Source organism: Dipodomys merriami, unplaced genomic scaffold (assembly GCF_024711535.1).
Source record: "Dipodomys merriami isolate MVZ:Mamm:240054 unplaced genomic scaffold, mDipMer1.0.p SCAF_97, whole genome shotgun sequence".
Taxonomy (NCBI): domain Eukaryota; kingdom Metazoa; phylum Chordata; class Mammalia; order Rodentia; family Heteromyidae; genus Dipodomys; species Dipodomys merriami.
In genome coordinates this window covers 4,491,841-4,514,421 of record NW_027206590.1, presented here as the reverse complement: position 1 = coordinate 4,514,421, position 22,581 = coordinate 4,491,841, and the positions used below count along the sequence as shown (strand labels likewise).

The 22,581-nt window shown below is 37.7% G+C and overlaps 1 protein-coding gene across 24 annotated transcripts in view; it reads left to right on the top strand.

Moving 5' to 3' along the window:
* Nucleotides 1-22,581, top strand: part of LOC138821975 (RNA binding protein fox-1 homolog 2) — a 245,481-nt gene that overhangs the window by 174,852 nt on the left and 48,048 nt on the right. For all 24 annotated transcript variants that reach the window (XM_070014449.1, XM_070014447.1, XM_070014463.1 and 21 more), the window contains one exon: nucleotides 17,577-17,801. In XM_070014449.1, the coding sequence (XP_069870550.1) occupies nucleotides 17,577-17,801 (225 nt within the window). The remainder of the gene's footprint in view (nucleotides 1-17,576; nucleotides 17,802-22,581) is intronic.

Sequence of the window (22,581 nt, the reverse complement as noted above, 5' to 3'; positions counted from 1 at the left end):
CTCTTCCTTGGTTTGGAGATTTTACTTGCTGAGCCTTGGGGCTCTCATTCAATTTTCATTAACTGACAATATTAGAGGGTAACAGCTCCCTTCTGAGCTCTTACTGAAGGCTCTTCACATATTTGAGTTTTCACTATATGTACTTTTAAACCAGTGAGAGTTATCTAAACCAGGAATTTTTGTACTCAGTTTTCTGCTGTCTCATGGAACATTGCCCTTTAGTTTATAGGAGAGCTGAAGTATATATATCCTAAATGTAATGCTCATGTATATTTAATTTGGCCTTAGTTGTCAGTATTAAAGGAAACTATAATGTTAAGAATGAAGTAGAAGAAATTAGTGGGCATATTTTGGTGGTTAAGAATTCTAATAATTAAATTATTGAATTTTCTCAGAAGGTACTGAATGCCAAAGGAAAGAAATAACTCATTTTGCCCATGCTGAAAAAATATACAGCTGGTAGTTAAAAAAAGAATTGTGAATTATCAGTATTCCAGCATATTTGTTTTGATATATACATTTTCTGTGGTAATACAGTATACAGTTATTAGTAATCTAGAAAACACAGTCAAAGAAATAACTGGCTGGGCCAATTGTTACCTGTCCTTTTGTATCATTTAGGTTTCTGTTCAGTTGTGTTATATAGTGTTTGTTCCATTTTTTGCTTTCTGTTTTTAGGCCAGATACCCAATCCAAACACTTGATAATAAAATCTGTCCATAGCTTTTTCAATATAAACTGTCTATGCTGGCTAGGGCTGGACTATCAAAGTTAAATGGTTTTATTTCAGGATGTAGTATCCTGACTAGAATATTATGAGAGATATACAGATATGCTTCATTATGATACAATCTAGGTTCTTTGCATCTTCACACTAGTCCTTTTCCACATCTGCTATTTCCATCACTCAGTTTGTAGAGGAAGGCTTTTCTGGTGATGATACTCTCATCGTCCATTATTAGTTCCACATTGGTATTTGGCCAGAGGATGCTCAGCTATTAAATATGCTGTAGCTTTAGATGAGCTTTTTTCTTGTAATTAGCAAATTTCCCCGTCATTTACCAAAAATAAGAAGTGCTTGGCCATTTGATGACAAACTTAATCTGGTAACCAGAAATGCTTATGTGATATTCTAAAGAATAACTTTTGATCTTTTATTCATGTGTGTAGTTGCAGGAATTTTTTATTGATGTCCCATCTTAATTTGGTTTACAGGCTCAGGAATACTGTGTTTCCCGTGTATGAAAATAACAAAGTAGAGTTGTTGTTTTTGTTAGAAAAAAAAATCATACAAGAACCAAATGAGAAAAAATAAAATTGAAAAAATTATTTTTTCCCCTAATTTAAGAAAAATGACACAAACTTGGTTATACTATTTATTGTTGAGGTAAACTGCTTTAGGTAAAGAGGAAAGATGTTACAGTAGGGATGTGAATGCAGATTTTTGTGCTCTACAATGGCATAACATTGCCAGCTCCTACGAAGCACAGACAGAGCCCTCCCTTTCTTGGACAGCTAAGTGCTTTGCTGGCATTTTCTTCAAAATCTGTTTTCCATCAGAATCCAGAGGAGGGAAGGTGTTAAGAAAAGGGAGTTTGGAAAGGGAGTGCTGTTCCTTTAAATAGTGCTGTGAGTCCATGTGGCAGCAGGCCGCTGTGGAGTGTATTCTTTTGTAATGAATCACCAGTTCCATTGTCTGCTATCTCCCCCTTTGTAGCTGGGAGGCTGAAGTCTTTCACCTGAGCTGCTGCCAGTTTGCTGTTCTGTTCCAGGGTTGTTGGGAGAAGAGAAGAGGGAGGGGGGTATTTTATGATTAAATTAAAGACAGATAAAAGAGCAGGTATGTTTGCTTTGTTTCATTTTCTCCCATCCTTTCTGTTTTTGCTTTCTGAAATGAGTTGGGAATCTCTTGTGTGATTTCCCTAAGCATAACCATTTTCCGTGAAGTCTGGAAATCAGCGGATTATTTAGTCTCCATTTTGTGGCCTTGCTCTAAAGTGGTTCCATTCGTTTGCCTGCCAGTCACACTCCTTTCCACCCAGACCTTGTTCCACCCTCCATCCACAGAGCAGAGCTCACACTGTTTGTTTTGGCACACTTTCCACCTTCTATGGGCTGTGCAGGATTCTGGGGAAGTTAGGGGATAGGAGGGGATTGTGGGTTGGAGGCTAAATTTATGTCCCTTTATAATGAACAAAAAAACCCTCACTTTTTCCAGTGATTTGGTTGCTTCTGAATTCTTCTACATTGCTTCATATCTTCAGGTTAACCATTTCCTTGCCAGAGCCCTATTGACTCTTTAAAAAAAAAATGCCATTTTTAAAATTGCTTAGCTTTCCTGAAAAGATACCCAGAATTCCATAAATAGATCTTTTATTAAAAATGAGCAATTTGATTCATTATGTGGTAATTTGTTTCAGTCATACACTTACACTTTTTTTTTCTTTACACTTCTGTCTTACTTTTCTTTCATCTTTCTCTTGGGTTTGCAGTTGAGATTGGGTAAGCTTAGTGTTTGACAAAATACTATTGAAGATTGTATTTCTACAGAGGACATCTCCATGCTGAAAAGTAACAATAGTCTTCATCCTACAATGGCAAAAATTCCTGGTTTTGTTCTTTCACCTTTCTGTTCTTCCCTGAAAAAATAACCAAACACATCTATCTATGTAAGTGTCTACTTAGGAACAATTTCATCTCTCTTGACTGCAGGTTTATGGAAGGTCTAAATGTTAACTTCTTGTCACATAATGTTTTCCTTGTTTCACAGACACCTATTTGTGACAGTCAGATTGCCCCCCAGGGAGCAGTCATACTGACGATAAAATCCCTGTGCCCACCTAGTCTTTCTACCTGCCTCTTCTCTCTGAGATCTGACAATATTGGTATCCTCCAGTGTTTCCTGCTAGAGTTGTGATTTGTCACCCTACTCCCCTTCCCCCATTCACAACATTCCAAAACTCCTACCAAATCTCCTCTACACGTTTCTTCTGTGAACTCTGCCAATCACAGGTAGTCTGCTCTACTGTAGTCTTTTGTTATTGGGCTCCCATCAATACCTGGCCTGCCCTTACATAGCTTGCTGTTTACATTTTCCTCTTAGAATGATTAAATTCAGGTAAGTATGGAATCAAGTGATTCCTTAGAGGTCATTTCCAGAGTGACTCACTTAAAACATTTCCAGGGTGATTCATTTAAGATTAATTTTGTCAATCTTGTGCATAAATCTTAACGGTTGTTTCCTTTCCATTGAAAACAAACTTCTGTGTCTACCTGAGTAGTCAAGCGCTTGTATGTCCAACCTTATCTCTTGTCACCCATGTTTCACTGCAGTGACACTGACCTCCTTGCTGGTCCCCTGAAATTCCTTTTGTTTTCCTACTTTAAGCCTTTCCTCTCTCCTTTGCCCTTTTCATTTTTTTTTCTTTTCTTCTGCCTGTCATGCTCTTCCCACAGAATCTGGGTGGCTTGTTCTACCCACACATTTGTTCTCAAAGGAGAGTCCTTCCTTGATTATCCTTCCTAAACTAGCAGTCCTTCACTTCACCACTCCTACCCCCACTCTCATTTTCCTTTACTCGTCACTAATTTTACCTTTTATCGTAGCTTGTTATATAATTGTTGGTTTGTTTATTGTCTATTCCCCCCACCTCCTCCCTAGCACCTCAGTGAGGTCAGGGAGCTTGTATTACTGCTGTCTTAAACAGTGACTAGTGTACTCCATTTCTGTATGTGTGTTATCAGACTGTTCTGTTCTCAGCAATATCAGGATTTAAACCTGGGGAGCTTATATAGCATCCCTATTAATCACCACTAACAGTGACTGTCAATGAAACAACTTTTTGGTTTTGCATACCTATTTTGCACCAGTACAAGCAGTGATCTCTCACCTATCGCAGGAGTTATATTCCAGAGGACCCTCCCCCAAGATAGGTGAAAATCCTCTAAGTAGCAACATTAGATAGTCATTCCTCACTATATCACAGTTCATTTATAGCTACTTAGTGGGTTTTCACCTATTGCAGGGGTCTCTGGAACCTAACTCACCCAGTAGGTGAGGGATCACTATATTTGTTTTTTTTTAACTGTGATATAGTGAGGGACGAGTGTATTGCATACATACCTAATTTCAAATGTAATGATGATATCCATATTAGATATTGCTTGCCAGTATATGAAAGATGTGTATTTCAGGTATGCATCCCCTTCTTTTGTTTGAGACTATAGAGATCAGACAACCAGTTACCCTGGGTACAGGGATAAATTCCAAACCTGCAGTCATTCAATTCCACATTGATGTGTTCTTTCATTAGATTACCAGCCTCATAAGTAGCAAGTAGTTCCATTATTCTTGCTAAAAAGTAGAAACTTTTTTCTTATGGTGGCTGAAATCTGTTTCTATTACTGCTTTCTCGCTGTCCATCCTCTCATCTGGAATCACATAGAAGGGCTTAATCTACATAAAAACCAAATACATCTTCTTTTATATTTGTTTAGTTTTCCTACTTCATAGATGTGAAGATGCTTTCCAGAAGCTTTACTGTTTTAGAATAATTGAATTTATCTATATGAATCATTTACCATTTATGCTTACTACATAAAATATCAATTATAAGTGTCTTTACTGTAAGTTTTTTTATGAAAACATGTTTGGCTTTACTCAGTTTTTTAAATATATATTTTTATTGTAACGATACTGTACAGAGGGGGTTACAGTTATATGAGTAAGGTAATAAGTACTTTTCCTATCAAGCATTGTTACCCCCTCCTTTGTTTTTCCCCTACCATCCCTTCCCTCCCCACCTCCCCAACTCCTCCCTCCCCAAGTTTTAAAGTTCATTTTCAACATAGTGTCTTGTACAATTTACTCAGTTTTATATAGCTTGTTGATCTCATACAATATTGTCAGCAATTTACAACTTCAAATATGAAGGAATATTGCCTTTATCACTTAACTAAGAGTATTATTTTTTTGTTCTATTATAAAGTATGCCATCAACTTACTTGCAAGAACCTGTCTTCTAACCCTTGAGTCTTGCCATAATTCCTCAAAGGTTATTACTGTCACTACAAATGTAGTTTTTAACTTTTTACAAATACTTTAATTTCATTGCTTGCTTGCTTGCTTGGTGCCACTCCTGGAGCTTGAACTCAGGGCCTGGATGCTGTTCCTGAGCTTTTTTGCTCAAGGCTAGCTTTCTACCACTTGAGTCATAACCCTACTTCTGGGTTTTGTTTTGTTTTGTTTGCAGAGGGTGGGCAGTGGCTGGCCTGGGAGTAGGGTGCTAAAAGAGTCTCATGGAGTTTCCTGCTTGGAACCATGATCCTGATTCTCAGATCTCAGTCTCCTGAGTAGCTAGGATTACAGGTGTGAAGATCATATTAGATACTTTTTAGATAGAATCTTTTATAGAGCCTTTTACCTTTAGATCAGTAATAATGGTTAAAAAAAAAAAAAAACCTAGTCATATTTTCTATTTACAATAGAAGTAAGCCAGGGCAGTGGCTCATGCCTGTACTCTTAGCTAATCAGGAGACTGAGATCTGAGGATCACAGTTCACAGCCAACCCCAGTAGGAAAGTCTGTGAGGTTCTTACCTCCAGTTAACCACCAGAAAGCTGGAAGTGGCACTATGGCTCACTATGGCTCAAAATGGTAGAGCGCTAATCTTAACCAAAAAGAGCTCAGGGACAGTGCCCAGCCCCAAGTACAAACCCCACAGCCAACCAAAAAAAAAAAAAAAAGTAGAATACAAAAAATTTAACTGAAGCCTTTAAAAACATTCTGTTCAATAATACTACAAAGCAAAACCCATAGAAATATTGTTTAGCTTACTTTAACATGTTATTTTCATCATAGCTCTTAATTTCAAATGGCCATCAGTTTCTGGATTTAGAATAACATTCCTTATTTAGTTAACCCTCAGGAAACAGAAATAGATATGTTGTTCTTAATACTGTTTTTATTATAATAAGATGAATTTAGTGAGCTTTGTAGTCACACCTGTAATACCAGTACTTGTCAAGTTCAAGGCCAACCTAGGCTCTATATCAAGATTCTATTTTTAAAAACTTGAAGTCATGTATTTTATTTTTAAAGGAATATTAAAGAAACAATAGAACCCAGTAATTTTTTATGAAATTATTAATGAATATTTTTGTATCCACAAAATATATAATTTGTTTTGTTTTTGTAGTAGTAGAGATTGAGCTCAGGGCCCTACACTTGTTAGACAGGCTTTCTTGCATTTGAGCCACTTCTCCAACCCCTTTTTTCCCTGGGTTATTTTTGAGACAAGGTATTGCTTTATGCTTAGGACAGCCTAGGCTGCACTCGCTCTGTTTGTGCATCACTGGGGATGTCAGGCACATATCATCTCACCCAGTCATTGGATGGAGTCTAGCAAACTTTATGCCTGGGCTGACCTCAAACCATGATCCCCTAATCTCTGCCTCCTAAAATGCTAGGATTACAGGCTTGAGGGACCATATTACAGTTGTAACTATGTACTTTTACCTAGTGTTAAGTTATATAAGAATCGTTGCAAGGTGGTATGCAGAGACAAACCAAGACTTAAATGGAAGAGATGAGATTTTTAAGGACTTACAACTTCCAGTCACAGATCCACACATTATTTCTGGAAGGACCAGATAGTAATTGTTTGGGGCTTTGCAGGCTATTCTGACTCTTCAATTCTGTTGCCATAGCATTAAAGAAGCCATAGCAATTCCTCAAGAAATAAATGTGGCTGTGTTCAAAACTTTATAGACAGTGAAATTTGTTCTTCCTATAATTTGTATGTTTTATTAAATATTATTATTTGGGGCTTTTTTCTAGCTACTCAACAATGTAAAGGCCAAGCTTAGCTTTCAATTTATATAAAAACAGATCTGTGGACCAGCTTTTAGGACCATGAGCCATAGTTTGCTGACCCGAGAGATACGAATCTTGGCTTTTTTGTTGTTGTTGTTGTTGTTTTTTAAGTGTAATTAAGGATTTCCCAATATAGCCCAATGGCCACACAGTTTTAAGCAGGTTTTTTTGTTGATTTGTTTTGTACCAGTCCTGAGGCTTTGAACTCAGGACCTGAGTGTTGTCCCTGAGTTTTTATGCTCAAGGTTAGCCCTCTGCCACTTGAGCTACAGCTCTACTTTTGACTTTTTTGGTATTTAACTAAAGATAAGAGTCTCATGAAGTTTTCCTGCTCAGACTAGCTTCAAAACACAATCCTCAAATCTCAGCCTCCAGAGTAGCTAGGATTACAGGTGTGAGCCACCAGCTCACACCTAGTTTTGAACAGTTTTCTCTGTCCATCTTGAATCCCTGTTAGAATGAAACTCCGGATTTTTATTTCTCAACCCCCAGAAAATATGTATATTTTTCTTTCTCTACTTTTCTCCTGCCCAACACCAAATCTAAACTATTTTCAACTCACATATGCCTGTGTTATGTCTTGTAACTGTTTATATGTTCTTTTTCATAAGTCATTACTATGAGCCTTTTTCTACCCTGTTTGTTGTTTGTTTGATTCTTTGTTTTTCATCTTTAAAGATTTAGCCTAGACTTTTCCTACTTCAAAGGTAATCCTTCTTGTACTTAATTGCCTGGGATTTATAAGGGTAGGTGGGGGAAGGTTGCTTAGTTTTTGGTTTGGTTTTGATATATTAGGGTTGGAACTCAAGGCTTTATATTTGGGAGGTAAGCATTCTACCACTTGAGCTACATCCTTAGCTAGTCCTTTCTGCTTTAGTTTTTCAGATATAGCCTCTTGCTTTTGCCCATAGTGGCCCTAGAATGGACCATACATGGCCTTCCTATCTCTTCCTTCCAAGTGCTAGGATTACAGACATGTACTACCATGCCTAGCATGTATTGGTCTATGTCATATTACTGTATTTGGAGCATATCTGTCAATAAAATGTTAGAAACTGAGAACATTTCAGGAAAAAAGCATGTAGTATAATCATGGGAAAACAAAGTTGGAGATACTTCCCAAAATACATAGATTTTTGACACCAAGATTTTGAAAAATAGAAAAGAAAGACACAAGTGAGTTCCTTACCTGTGCTCTCTAGAAATCTTAGTCTAGCAAAATCTTGCCTGCTAATACTTTATTGATGGGAAAGATCTCAGGGAAGCAAGGAGAAAAAATGTGAATTAAGACTGAAAGCTATGGAAGCTTTGTATCAGCCATGGCTTATCACTTGGCTTTGGTAGAAGTCTTGAAGGAAAACAAGGGCCTCTCTCTGGCTGTCCCAGACAGGTATGAAGAGATGTTTTGTGGACCAGTTTCCCCAGCTCTTGCTCCTCTTTCTATTAGTCAGTTCACATACAGCAAACTCATCTTGGACCTTATCTTTGTCTGCTAGCCTTTGCAGTTACATGCATTGGTCTACACTGAGCTGTATGTTTGGGTACCAAATCTGTGCTTGTCCGACAAGTCTAATTTCAATGCTGTAGGTAATCCTGGAACCTCTGCCTTTCAAAGGTATTAAAAGAGATTTACTCCCAAGAGGACTGACAGAATAGAATAAAGCATTACAGTTTTCATCATAAATTTCTGTATTGTTTGACTTGCTATTATGTGCATTTATAAATTAGATTAAAAAAATAAAGAAAAGGAAAAATGAATCACTAAGCACAACCTAGGAAGAAAAAATCAAAGATCTTTTAAGATACATTTGGCATTGGACCACTAGTGGTCCTAATCCTTTCCTTCCTGACCCTCAGTTAACAAACAGATCCCTGAATTCAAGTGTCTGTTCTTTCTTTTGCCTGGTTATTTATCCTTGCTTGCTATAAGCAGAAATATAGATTCTCTCTTTGGATGTCTTCAACACAAGGCCTCGAGTTCTCTCTCCCTGTTACCACACATATCTTTATTGTGAGCACTTTCAAAGTTTATAGTATCCTTCAGCTGGCTTCCTTGTCTTTTCTTTCCTCATGCTGGACTTTGTCTCTCTGTATTTGCAAATCAGTTTAGTTATACCTTAAAAAAAATGACAAGTCTGTTTTATATGCCATGGAATTGTAACATGCTTTTTAAAAATTCCTTTAACAGGTACTTATTGAGGATTAGGGATTGTAGCAAGTGGTAAAAAGCTTGCCTAGCAAGTGAGAAGCCCTGAGCTTAGTCCATAGGACCACCACCCACTAAAAAAATTATTAAGTGTTAGACCCAGACATTTACCTGACCTTAAAAAGTTAATACTCTATAAAAGTAACAGGTATGTAAATAAGTACACAAACAAGTAATCATAGTAGAGTACAAGTACTACAAGAGTTAAATATGAGGGCTGGGAATGTGGCTCAGTGGTAGAGTGCTTGCCTACATGCATGAAGCCCTGGGTTCGATTCCTAAGTACCACATGAACAGAAAAATCCGGAAGTGGTACTGTGGCTCAAGTGGTAGAACACTAGCCTTGAGCACGGAGAGGCTCAGGGACAGTGCCCAGGCCCTGAGTTCAAGGCCCAGGATCAGCAAAAAAAAAAGAGTTAAATATGAGGTGGGAAGGGGTAAGAAGAGGAAATTTTTCCCCTTGTTTGGTGAATCAGAAGCCTAGAGAGGCATAGATGTTGAATTTCATGAACTACACATCAAAGGTGTGTACAGATTAGCCAAATGAATATAAAAAGCAGAAAGAATAGAGATTTAATCTGGGTGCCAGTGGGTCCTGCCTCTAACCCTACCTGCTCAAGAAGGATGAGATCTGAGAATTGGTTACAAAGCCATCCTGGACAGAAAAGTCCATAAGGCTCTTTATTATCTCCAACAAAAAAAACAGAAGTGGAGACATGGCTAAAGTGGTAGAGTGCCAGCCTTTAGCAAACATGCTAAGGGCTAAGAGCAAGCATGATGCCCTGAGTTTAAGTCCCAGTTACCAGCACACACACAAAAAAAGAAGTATTAAAAACAAAACAAAACAAAACAACGGAAGGTAACAGTGCAAGGGGTCTTTTCAAGATTTAAGACAGATGAGAGTACCAGTTCTGCCTGTGCCATGCCGTTTTTGTCACTCAGGTGGAGTATTGTACTAACTACCTCCTAATGGTCCTACTGGCTTTTACCTTTGCTGAGTGAGCTACTTAAAACCTAAAGTCTGAGCCTGCCATTTGTCTGCACAAAACTCTATTGCATTGTAATGACCAAAATACCTGCCTTTGGCTGTAAGCTTTAGCAGCTTTCTCCAGGATACCACTGTTTCGACTGCCAGTCATCCTCCTCACCTCCTCTCCTGCCATTCTCACTCCCTCCAGTCTGGTCAAAGCCTCTGTGTTTCTAATTCCTAGAATGAGTCAAGCATGTCTTGGCCTTGAGGCTTTTTTTACTGGGGTTCCTTTTTGTCTGGGGTGATATTCTATCCAGATATGCACGTGGTTTGCTGCCAAAGAGTGTGTGCATCTTGAAGAAAAGTTATTTGAAGACATGCTTTTGCAGTATTCTTTTTTTAATCTTTTTTTCCCCCAAGTATTATAATATTCTTCCTTCTGCCCTTATGCCAGCTCCTTTTTTTCTTTTTTTTTTTTTTTTTTTTGGTGGCAGTACTGGGGCCTGGACACTGTCCCTTAATTTTTTCACTCAAGGTTGGTACCCTACCACTTAAGCCATAACTTTGTTTCTGGCTTTTTTTGGTGGTTCTTTAAACAGTCAGATTTCTTTGCCCAACTACCTTTGAACTGTGATCCTCAAATCTCAACCTCTTGAGTAGCTGGGATTACAGACTTAAGCCTCCAGTATCCAGATGATTCTAGATTATAAATCTGATGTGTCTCTTCTTATCTTTTCAAAATAACATTTATGTAGCCTCCGCTTTTCTTCCCTAGCCATGGACATCTAGGCTGCACTGGTAGCAGATCTGAATTATAGGCCTTTGCTTAGAACTGTGCTAAGAGCTTTACATATACTCTTCTCTCTTTCTACTTCCCCTCCCACACACAAAAGGCATGTAGAGTTTGGAATTTAAGCCTATCTAAGCAAATAAATACAAAACATGTAAAACATACATAATGTGTAAATATAAAAATAAATGCAAATTATATCATTTGTAAAACACTTAAAAGCACAAGTGTTTTTATTCTAGAGAAAGAATTTCTGTTCCCATACCGCATCAGGAAGATGACTAGTGACCTTGTCATTGGTGAGAAACGGCCAAGAATAGACTCTGCCAGAACAATGCTGGTGTGAATATGGGAAATTTTCAGGATTTGTAGTCTTGTTGATGTGAAATCACACAGTAATAGATATGTATGCAAGTGGAGATACTAGAGTGAAATTTTTTTAAAAATGAGAAGAGATGAAGAAAATTACCTCTCTTACACAGACTTGATTTTAGAAAAATGAAGACAGCTATATTTTGAGACATTCTCTCTATTTTCACATGTAGAGCTTTATTTTTTGCACAAATATCATCAAGTAGTTTTGGTATGCCTTTCTCATCTAATAAATTTGTCCTACAAAGGCACAGTTTCACATTTGTCCTTGTGGCTCTCCACTTAAAGACTAGCCTGTAGTAGGAGCTTAAATGTTACATGTAATTGATTTAAGAAACATTCAGAGTAATTCAAAGGGATCCAAGACTACTTAAGGAGCAAGAACAAAGCAGGCAGTTCTACTTGCTGTCATATAATCTTCACAACAATCCTCCGAAATAATCACTCCATCTAAGATGTAGTGAAGATGTAAGCTCAAGTCTGTCTTTCAAGTTCATCATGCTTTCCTCCCTTTTATTGTGGCCGCCCATGAAAGTTTTAGAGAAGAGGACACTTTGGGACCTAAACAATATGTGGAAGTCACCCCAAGAATAGATGATTGCTGTGGGTAAAGGTTCAAATTTAGCCCTACTCATAACTAATCGTTACACCTGTTTCTCACTCCCAGCAGCCCAACATTCTTAAATTCCGCTTGTAAGATGAAAGGAAGCCGTATGTACTGAGCACATGCACATTTTCATATATACAACCCAAGAAAGCAACATTATTTCATTCTGCACTGTGTTCTCTACTCCAGCCAAACAAAGCAGGCTGCTGAAAGTGACTTTCTATTTCAGTATTCCTTTACTCAGAAAGTTTATTTAATATCTATTTTTAGGTATCATGTGGGTTTCCACATTGTACAAGCTAGTCCTCACCTATCATAATGAGTCTTTTAATCTAATAAGGGAGAGGAAACGTTTGGATATATTAAGTATTAGGCCTTTAATTTAAATGCCTTGTACATATTAGTGTTCAGTTGACATCATGAGAACAAAAGATCCTGCAAGCCTTAAACCAGGAACAAGTTCAGAAATTTATAAGTTCAGGAAAAGGGTCATTGCGCCTATCCTTGTGGGCTCCAAGAGAAAGTTCATGATTTGTTTTCTCCTGTGAAATAAGCTCCTCCTGATTAGCCTATATTAGTAGACATTTTCATGTAAACATAGGTGAATTCATCTATTGTACTTTGCTTCTAAACTTCAAACTTTGGAATGTAGCTGCAAATTTAATAGAAGTCAAGCCATTTGTGATTTTTTTTGCGGGGGGGAGGGGGGCTTGAACTCTGGGCCTGGGCACTGTCCCTCAGCTCTTCAGCTCAAGGTTAGTGCTCTACCCCTTGAGCCACAGCGCCACTTCAAGTTTTCTGGTGATTTATTGGAGATAAGAGTTTCATGGACTTTCCTGCCTGGGCTGGCCTTGAACCATGATCCTCAGATCTCAGCCTCCTTAGAGCTAGTATTACAGGCATAAGCCACCGATGTCCAGCCTCCATTTTTGATTTTTAGTAATAACATATTTGGAAATGCTCAAATACTGCACAGTAAGACAAAATAAATCACCCTTAATCACAAGTTTATTCTTGGTGTATACACATAATTGTTGTTACATTTCAACATAAAAAGTTTACAACATTTCTATAAATAATAAAGCATTTTTTTACATGAAGTATTCTTGACCTCCTAATAGAGGTATGCATTTCCCTTCTAGGAAGACAACCTCACTTAGCCTGGCTTGCTTTTGAGCAAGTACACAGATCATAGAAAATGTTTTTACCAATTTCCCCATCTCCCATTGCTAATTGATGTGTTTATTCAGTTGACTGAGCCAGTTGGGTCAAAACTGCCCCAGTGGGAGAATTCTTACTCTGTGCTATGTGCCTTTGTCACATTCCCAGCAGGCTAAGGTAGAGAATGGAGACACAAGTCAAAGCCAAGAGTTAGAGCCTGAGGACAAGTCCCCTTGGCTATGTGAATGCTAACTTGGAAACTTTGCTACCAGTTGTTTAGTAGACCCTACCAAAGGATTCCTGGATGTGATACTCATGTGTAGAGGACACACATCTGCAGACCCTTTGCTGTTCTTTTTTTGTTCCTTTTCTAATCTACCTGAATTCGGTTCTTTTCTTTTTCACATCTGTGTTCAAACCTGAGATGCTTGTGTATGCCTCATATAGCTAACCGGGACAGGTCAAGCACCAACCAAATAATTTGCAGGAAAGGGGAAAGAATTATTTTCGTCTCTCCTAGGAATCCCAAAATATTTACGGGAAAATCATATACCTCTGAAATTATATCCTGACCTAGAGATAATGAAAATAAGTTATAAAGTATTGGTGACCAAAAAGGCTTTTTTCTGAGAAATGTTGTGGGTGGCTAAAAACAATTTAATGTTTTATATAGCATAATAGCTAAAGGGAAGTTTTTTTATGTATAGCAATTCTTAGTTGAAAGTAGAGCTGATGCTTGAACACTGGAGACAGGTTTTAAGAGTGTGTAACTTTTAAGACGAGAACCAGGACTGTTTTTCTCTAGATAAGCTACTTGGGCTTGGGTGGTTTTTTTTGTTGTTGGTGGTGGTGGTGGTGGCATTGTGAGCAGCACTCCATTAGCAAGTTGATGTCCTCTTGTTGCTTATATGTTTTTGTCAGTATCTTTGCCATTAAAAACAATATCATTTGTAGATTTTATTACAAAATAGTATGGGCTTTTAGGGGCATAGGAAAACCTGGGGGGATTGGGTAGATATAGTTCCCTATCTTGATCATAGAGATGATGTCATGAGGATACTTGTGTATGTGTCAAAATTTACCTAATTGGATATTGTAAATAAAAGAGTATACTTTAATGCATGACCGTTATACCTCTATAGAACTATATTAAAATTCCTTGCTTATTTTGATAACAAGAAAACTTGGACTTAGCCTAATGATCAGTGTTTCCATGACTGCTACTGAGTTTGGGCCATTTGTAATTCATCCTATGTGAGTTGTTCAGTTATATCCTTCCATCTCTTTTTCTGTCAGTGTGTGTACTTTTGTGGGTGTCTGACTTCTTAATAGGTATAACTCACTTGAATTAGGAAGTAGTGGTAATAACATTTTCCTTCTTACTGTTGCTAATATTTTAACTCATTTGATTTTTTGTTTCATTCATTTGGTAGTAGGAATGTTTTGGGGGATTATTTTGTTTTGTTTTTGTCAGTTCTGAGGCTTGAACTCTGGGCCTGGACACTGTCCCTCAGCTCTTCAGCAAAAGGCTAGCACTCTACCACAGCGCCACTTCTGGCTTTTTCTGTTAGGTGGTGCTAAGGAATCGAACCCAGGGCCTCCTGACTGCAAGGCAAGCACTCTACCACTGAGTCACCTTCCCAGCCCAGTAGGAAGGTTTTGAACTCAGGTCCTTGCTCTTGTTAAACAGGTACTCTATAATCACTTGAGCTAGTTTTGCTTAAGGTCTCATGTTTTTGCCTATAGTTGGCCTGTGTCAAGATCCTTCTACTTACTGCCTTTACAAGGTGCACCAACATGCCCAGCTTGTTGGTTGAGATGTGATCTTGTCTCTCTAATCTTTTTTAGCGGGATTACAGGTATACACTAACTCACCTAGCCTCTTCTTTCCATCTTAGCAAACATATCTAAACCTGTCGTTTTTCTGTTCCATTTTTTAGGTTTCTGATCTTGAAAATCCCACATATCCCAATTGTCCTATTTTCTTGCATTTCATATTTTTTAGTACATAACTTTCCTAAACACTAAGATAAATATCTCTTTTTTTTTCTGTCAGTTGTGGGGTTTGAACTAAGGGCGTAGGTGCTGTTGCTGTCCCTGAGCTCTTTTGCTCAAGGCTAGTGCTCTACCACTTTTGAGTCACAGCTCCACTTCCAGGTTTTGAGTGGTTAATTGGAGATAAGAGTCTCAAGGGGACTTTTCTGCCCTGGCTGGCTTCAAACTGCAATCCTCAGATCTCAGCCTCCTGAGTAGCTAGGATTATAGGTATGAGCTACCAGTGGCTGGCTTTTCTATTTTTTTTCTATATATTCTATATATTCTATAAATTTCTATACATTCCATAAACTTTCATTTGTTTTCAGATTGTTCTCTTGATCACTTCGCATATGATCTCACTGCTTATAGTTTTAATAGATAATAGATCATGTCTCATTTTCAAGCTTTCTTCCTTCTTCTCCCTTCCCCCAACTCTTTGGAAATTTTCTCCATACAAATTAGAAAAGTGTTTCATCTACCTCTTTTTCCAGACATCCACTTCTGATTGAGAAAGACATTAGGGATATATTTATTTGGAGAAGGACTAATAGTAGTTCTATTTTATATTATTTCCTAAACTGTGTGGTTTACAATAGACATTTTGATGCCCTACTATTGACAGTATGTATATGTATCTCTTCTTGGATTCTTTTCTGTTTCATATGTTGTCCTTAAACTGGTAAGAAGAGTCTGTTTGGATACTATAGATTAATAGTGAGTCTTGAACAGATAATGTTATTAAAGTATCCAGTTTTTGTTCTTCTCTTTGAAAATTGTTTTAGCTATTCTATTGTAATTATATTCATTTTAATAACCATTTGTCAGTTCAAACAAAAGTGCCTGTGAGGTTGTGATGGGTATGTGGGAGTGGTGGCCATTTAAGATATTAAGTGTTCTGATCCTGCATCTTTTTCATTTATATCAGCCTTTATAAATTTGTTGTTTCTATAAAAATAAATAAAAATAAATTTGTTGTTTCATTTTACACAGAGTGAACGTTGTAATAATGGTTAAACCTTCCTCTAAAAAAAAATAATAGCATGAGTTGGAAGCCAAGTGACTCATGCCTATAAATCCTAGCTACTCGGGAAGCTGAGATATGAGTATCATAGTTCGAAGCCATCCCAGGCAGGAAATCATGAGACTCTTGTCTCCAATTAACTACCAAAAAGCACTAAGTAGAGCAATGGCTCAAGTGGTAGAATGCTAGCCTTAAGCAAGAAAGCTATAAGGGATAGCATCCAGGCTCTGAGTTCCAGCCCCAGGACTGGCACCAAAAAGAAAAGGACATGAGATCTTTCTCATGGATTCTGAGCTAGTACTTAGTAACTATCAAGGTCATGGAGAAAGGTCATGGAGACGATGTTTAGAAGATGTTCTAGAAAGCACAAGTTTCTGCCTCTTAGAGGGAGGAGATCCCCTCTCAAACTGAGAAGAAAGGATAATTGATATGAGAGGGAAAAAAAGATGATTATTTTCTCATTTGGAAGAAGTGATGCTCATAGCTGGCAGGAAACGTAGTGACCGAAAGCTAGATTATTTTTTCTTTATACTATGATGCTTGACACCTAGAGATTAAGTTTTAATAATACTCTTCTGGGGACTAGGAAGGTAGCTCACTGGTAGAGTGCTTGCCTTGCATGCATGAACCCTCAGTTCGATTCCTCAGCACCTCATAAATAGAAAAAGCTAGAAGTGGCGCTGTGGCTTTAGTGGTAGAGTGCTAGCCTTGAGCTAGGGACAGTGCCCAGGCCCAGAATTTAAGCCCTACAACTGACATCATCATCATCATCATCATCATCATAATAATAATAATACTCTTCTGAAGTCTACAGTCCATATTGTCTTGTTCTGAGACCTTTCAGTAGCATTCTCCCAGTTGCTGTGAATTGTAATTTGAAGGATTTTATCTCTTTCTCTTAGGTTTCTTCTTTAAGAATCACTAAAGAATTAGACCCCACTTGCAGTTTATTTTGTAAGAGAAATTTCTACCACCCCCAGTATTGGGATTGAACCAAGATTTCTTTCACCCATGCTAGGCAAGTTTAGCTCCAGGTTTGTTTTTTTTCTAATTTGGCTTAAAGGATTTTTTAAATACAGGTTTGAACTTAGGGCCTTATACTTGCTTAACTTGCTCACTTGACTGATGGTTTACCATCTGAGCCTCACCTCCAACCCTGCTTTTTGTTTGTTAATTTCGGAAATGGAGGTGTATGGACTTAGGTGTACAGGCTGGCATAAAAAAAACTTCCATCCTTCAGATCTCAGCCTTCTAAATAGGATTACAAGCATGAGCTGCTAGTGCCCAGCAAAGGAAACTTTTTACCTAAGGCATCTGGTCAACTTTAATGTAGTCCTGGAAATATCTGATAACCACAAATAGGCACAAGTTGGAGTGTGCATGTGTGTCTACTGAAGTATGTCTGTACAGGCATGTATAATAATTTTTCCCCAATCCTGGGCAGTAAGTGTTCAGAGACTTTTGTATATTTACCTTTAGAGTAATTTATAATTAGAATTTAAGTAACATTATTCTTCTTTTCTCTCTTATCTTTCTAGGGTAACCAGGAGCCAACAACAACTCCTGACGCAATGGTTCAGCCTTTTACTACCATCCCTTTTCCACCACCTCCGCAGAATGGAATTCCCACAGAATATGGAGTGCCACACACTCAGGACTATGCCGGCCAGACCAGTGAGCATAACCTAACGCTCTATGGGAACACACAAGCCCACGGAGAACAGAGCAGCAACTCGCCCAGCACACAAAACGGATCTCTCACGGTATGTGACTTAGGAGTTGGATGTAAAAGGATGCCACACTAAAGTCTTCCCTGAAATTAATTAAACAAACCCCTTTGAATTAATCTAGTGCTCATATTCCATTTCATAGTGTACATGTAACTTCAGTTCTACTCCAGGCATTGTGATCACGATATAGGGAGCTGGAATTATACCTCCTAGTCATTGCCTAGGAGCTTTAATACATTATATATGGTAGTGAAAGTAAAGTTAGGAGGCTGGGAATGTGGCTCTATGGTAGAGTGCTTGTCTAGCATGCGTGAAGCCCTGGGTTCGATTCCTCAGTACCACATAAACAGAAAAAGCCAAAAGTGGCGCTATGTCTCAAGGGGTAGAGTGCTAGCCTTGAGCTGAAGAACTCAGGGACAGTACCCAGGCCAGAGTTCAAGCTTCATGACCCGCCAAAAAAAAAAAGTAAAGTTAGGGGTATTGGCTCTTTTCTATCTCTCCAAGAACCTCCATGATGCCAAATCTCACAACATCTGTCTCACCTAGTCTCTCAAGGAGCATTCTCTTCCCTCCTCACCTCTAAATACTTGCCCTTTTGCTTTTTTGCCCTCCCAGCTTTTCTTCACAGCACTAGATATTTTGCTGGTTCCTTCTTTGTTCAAGTATTAAGTATTGCAGTGCTCCAAGATTGGGTCATGGAACACCTTTTCCTGTTCTATGTGTTCTCTCTCTGTAATTATACCACCTAATGTTACTCAAGCAACACCTAAGAACATAGGTGTTCCTAAGTCCTTCCTTCCTTCCTTCCTTCCTTCCTTCCTTCCTTCCTTCCTTCCTTCCTTCCTTCCTTCCTTCCTTCCTTCCAGCTACCCATGAGTACTGGGGCTTGTACTGGGTGTTGTCTTTTTGCCCTTTTTTTTTTTTTTTTTTAAATCAAGGCTATCCCTCTACCATTGGAGCCACAACTTCTCTTCTGGCTTTTTGCTGGTTAATTGGAGATAAAAGTATCATGGACTTCCCTGTTCAGGCTGGCTTTGAAAGGGATACTCAGGTCTCAGCCTCCTGAGTAGCTAGGATTACTGGCATGAGACACCAGCACCTGGCCAATCTTTCTTAATGTTCTTCATCTTTACTTGTAATCTATTAACAAGTCTTGGCAACTAAGTTCCCAAACATTATACTACTTCACACTCTTCTTTTCATCTTACCACAGATGGGATAGCTTAGCTCTTTACCAGACTGCTTTAATCTCTCTGTGCCTTGGTTTGAGAAGGTACATGAAGTTAACAGTACCTGAAGAGACTGTTGGGAGATTTTGATTCAGGTACTGTGTGTATCATCATCATCATTATCATTGTCACCACTCTAGTCCAGACTGTATCATGTCTTCCCTGTGTTACTGCTGCCTGACCTATCAGAAAATTTTTGTTTCTTAATTCAAATTATGCTATTTTCCTTCTTCATTCTAAACGTTTTCTAACACAATTAAAGTCCAAACTTCATGCTTAGTTTTCTAGTCCCTAATCCTGTCCCACCCCTTTGACCTCACCTCTTACTACTTAGTTGATAAAGTGAAAGGAAATGTCATAAGTTAACAATAGATATGTACCAACATGTTATTCTGTAAATTGTACTATGGAATTTTATTCCAAGAGTAACAAGATTCTGTACTCTCAGAAGAGCTATCTCTAGCTTTTAGATTTCATTTTTCCTTTTCTATTTCAGATTATCAGAAGAGAGCTTTATTCAAATTAAGGAATTTACAATATTTACTTCCAAACAGATTCTATTGCACAGAGGTTCTATTGCGTAAAGATAGACTTAACCCACAAATACTTGCCATTTTTTCTTGTTAGATATTGGGCCCCTTCCCAAGAAGCACCTTTCTTTCTTGAAAGTTATTTTTTTCCACTGGTGATTATTTTTAAGAATAATTTTACACTTACTAAGTAATGGGCTATAATAGACATGTGTTTGCAGTCTAGTCATGACAAGTTAACAGATGAGGCTTTCTGTGGCATTTGTTTTGGCATCACGAATGTACAGTCTGTATGATAGGCATTATTTCGAAATGATTTTTAAATGGTCATGGCAGTTTCAATGAAAGGAATGAGGAAGAAGTATAAAATATATGTCTGAGTCTTTGCAAAGTATTTTAGTTACTAAATGTAATTCTATACTAGTTATTGGTCTTTGTGTTTCCTATTCCTTTTTTATTTCTGTTGTCTACTTGTCAATTTTGGTTATGTCTTTCTAGGCATCCTATTTTATCTAATTTTATAGTTTTGTTAGTAGAAAAGTATTCATAATAATACATAATCCTTTGGATTTTCTGTAGCCTTTGTAGTAATATCCCATGATTTAATTTTGATAATTTATGTCTTTTCTCCTTTTTTTAGGTCAGTCTAACTAAAGTTCATTAATTTTGCAAATCTTTCTAGAAAACCAGCTTTTGGTTTCAGGTGTTAAATTTTCCTACCCTTCCTTCTCTCCCACCCCATTAGTTTTTATTTTGTTGTTTTTCTGGTTCATATTTTGTTGATTTCCACCCTGCTCTTTACAGTTTGCTGCCTGACGCCTCTCTGGGTTTGATTTGACCTTATCTTTATAGCTCTTTGAGTTAGAAGTTAAGATGATTGATTTTAGGTTTTCTTCCTTTCTATGTTTGAAACTAAAGCTTACCTTAATTATCTTTCAGCTGGATCCCATAAAAGATTATAGATTATAGTTTCATTTTCATCTTATTCCTTTATTCTGTGATCTTGAATTAATAAAAATACGTTGCTTTTCAAATGTTTAAAAGATTTCCAAAGTTTCTTTTGTTATTTATAATTCAGTTTCTTTTACGATTTGAAAACATACTTTTTATGTTTGAAGTTTATTGAAATGTACAGGGTGTAGTAGAGGCTAAGCCATAAGACATTCCCAACCACTTTTCCCTCTTAGCAGTATAAAAGTTCTTTGTCTGGAGTGATAATCTGTTATGTCCAATTTTAACATAGTCACTTCAGCCTTTTTATATTTTTGAAGTATTAGAGATTGAATACAGAGCCTTGCAAATACTAAGCAAGCATTTTTATGCTGTGAGCTATGTCCCCAGTATCCCCTTCCCCTTTTAGTGCATTTCTTTTCTTTTCCGTTTTTCTTTCTTTTTTTTTTTTTTGGTCAGTCCTAGGGCTTGAACTCTGGGCCTGGGCACTGTTCCTCAGCTCTTCAGCTCAAGGCTGGCGCTCTACCACTACAGTGCCACTTCCAGTTTTCCAGGCTGGCTTTTATCATATTTTGTTTTTTGAGACTTAAGTTTCCTCACTGCTTTTCCCCAGGCTGGTCTGGACCTCAAGATCTTCGTGGCTCTACCTCCCAAAGTAGCTAGGATTTTAGCCTTATAATCACCTTCACTCTCAGATTACTTTGGCCCTTTTTGTTTGTTGTTGTCCCTGAGCTAGTGCCCTACTATTTGAGCCACAGCTTTACTTCTGGATGTTTTTATGCTTAATTGGAGATGAGTCTCATGGTCTCTGCCTAGACTGGCTTTGAACTATGATTCTCAGATCTAAGTCTCCAGAGTAGGATTACAGAAGTATCAGCATCAGACTACTTTGCCCCCACACATTTCCCCACCTTTTTTTTTGTCCTTTTCTTTTTGGTACTAGGGATTGAACCCAAGACATTGCACTTGGTAGCCAAGCACTTTGCCACTTAGCTACATCCCAGCCAAATGCTTGTTGCTGTTTGCATGTCTTTTTCAAGCACCTGTTTCAATTTCTTTTAAAGCACATCTTATTTAAAAAAAATAAACAAGGATCGCGGTTCAAAGCCAGCTCAGGCAGGAAAGACTGTGAGACTCTTATCTCCAATAAACCACCAGAAAACCGGAAGTGGTGTTGTAGCTCAAGTGGTAGAGTGCTAGCCTTGAGCAGAAGAGCTGAGGGACAGCGCCCAGGCCCAGAGTTCAAGCTCCACGACCAACAAAAATAAAAAATTAAAAAATAAACAAACAAATAGACTTACATAGAACTGGGTCTTCTTTCTCCCCAGTTTGAAAATTTCCACCTTTCTATTGGTACGTATAGGTCATTTACATTTTACATTATTAATACAGGTATACTTGCCATTTTACTATATTTTATCTTTTTGTTTCCTCTGTGCCATCTTTATTGATTTGTTAAAATTTTATTGTATCCATTAAATCCCTTTGTCTGTTTTTTTATTGGTTGTTTATTTTTTGAAGGGAGGCATTTTGGTCTGGGTTGTTTTTTTTTTATGAAGTTGGAAATTGAACCCAAGGCCTTTCACATGCTAGACAAGTGCTACCACACACAGTTTTTAATTTGTATTGTTTTTGTGTTTTCTTTTCTTTTTTCCTCTTTCTTTTTGTTCAAGACCTGGATTTGAACTCTTGATCTGAATGAAGCTTTCTCTCATTGTCTGACACTCTACCACCTGAATTATGTCTCCAACCTCATGTTTTTGTATTTTCTTAATGCATGGTCAGAGATTACAATTTGGATTTATCATAACCTATGGAGGTATGTATTATTCTGGCAAAATAAGATGCTTCACTACAATATAGCTCCATGGACCACACTCTGTGCTATATTGTTTTTTGTATATATACATGTAGCAGACTATAGTCATGTATATATGTGTAAAGTACTTAAACATAGTAGAAACAAAACAATATAATTATTACTTTAAGTAATCTTAAGGTTATTTTTTAGTGCAGCTTAGATTCATATCAAAATTGAGGAACAGTGCATATTCTGCACATATCTGTGCATGCACGTATGAGTGCACATACACATTCACTGTG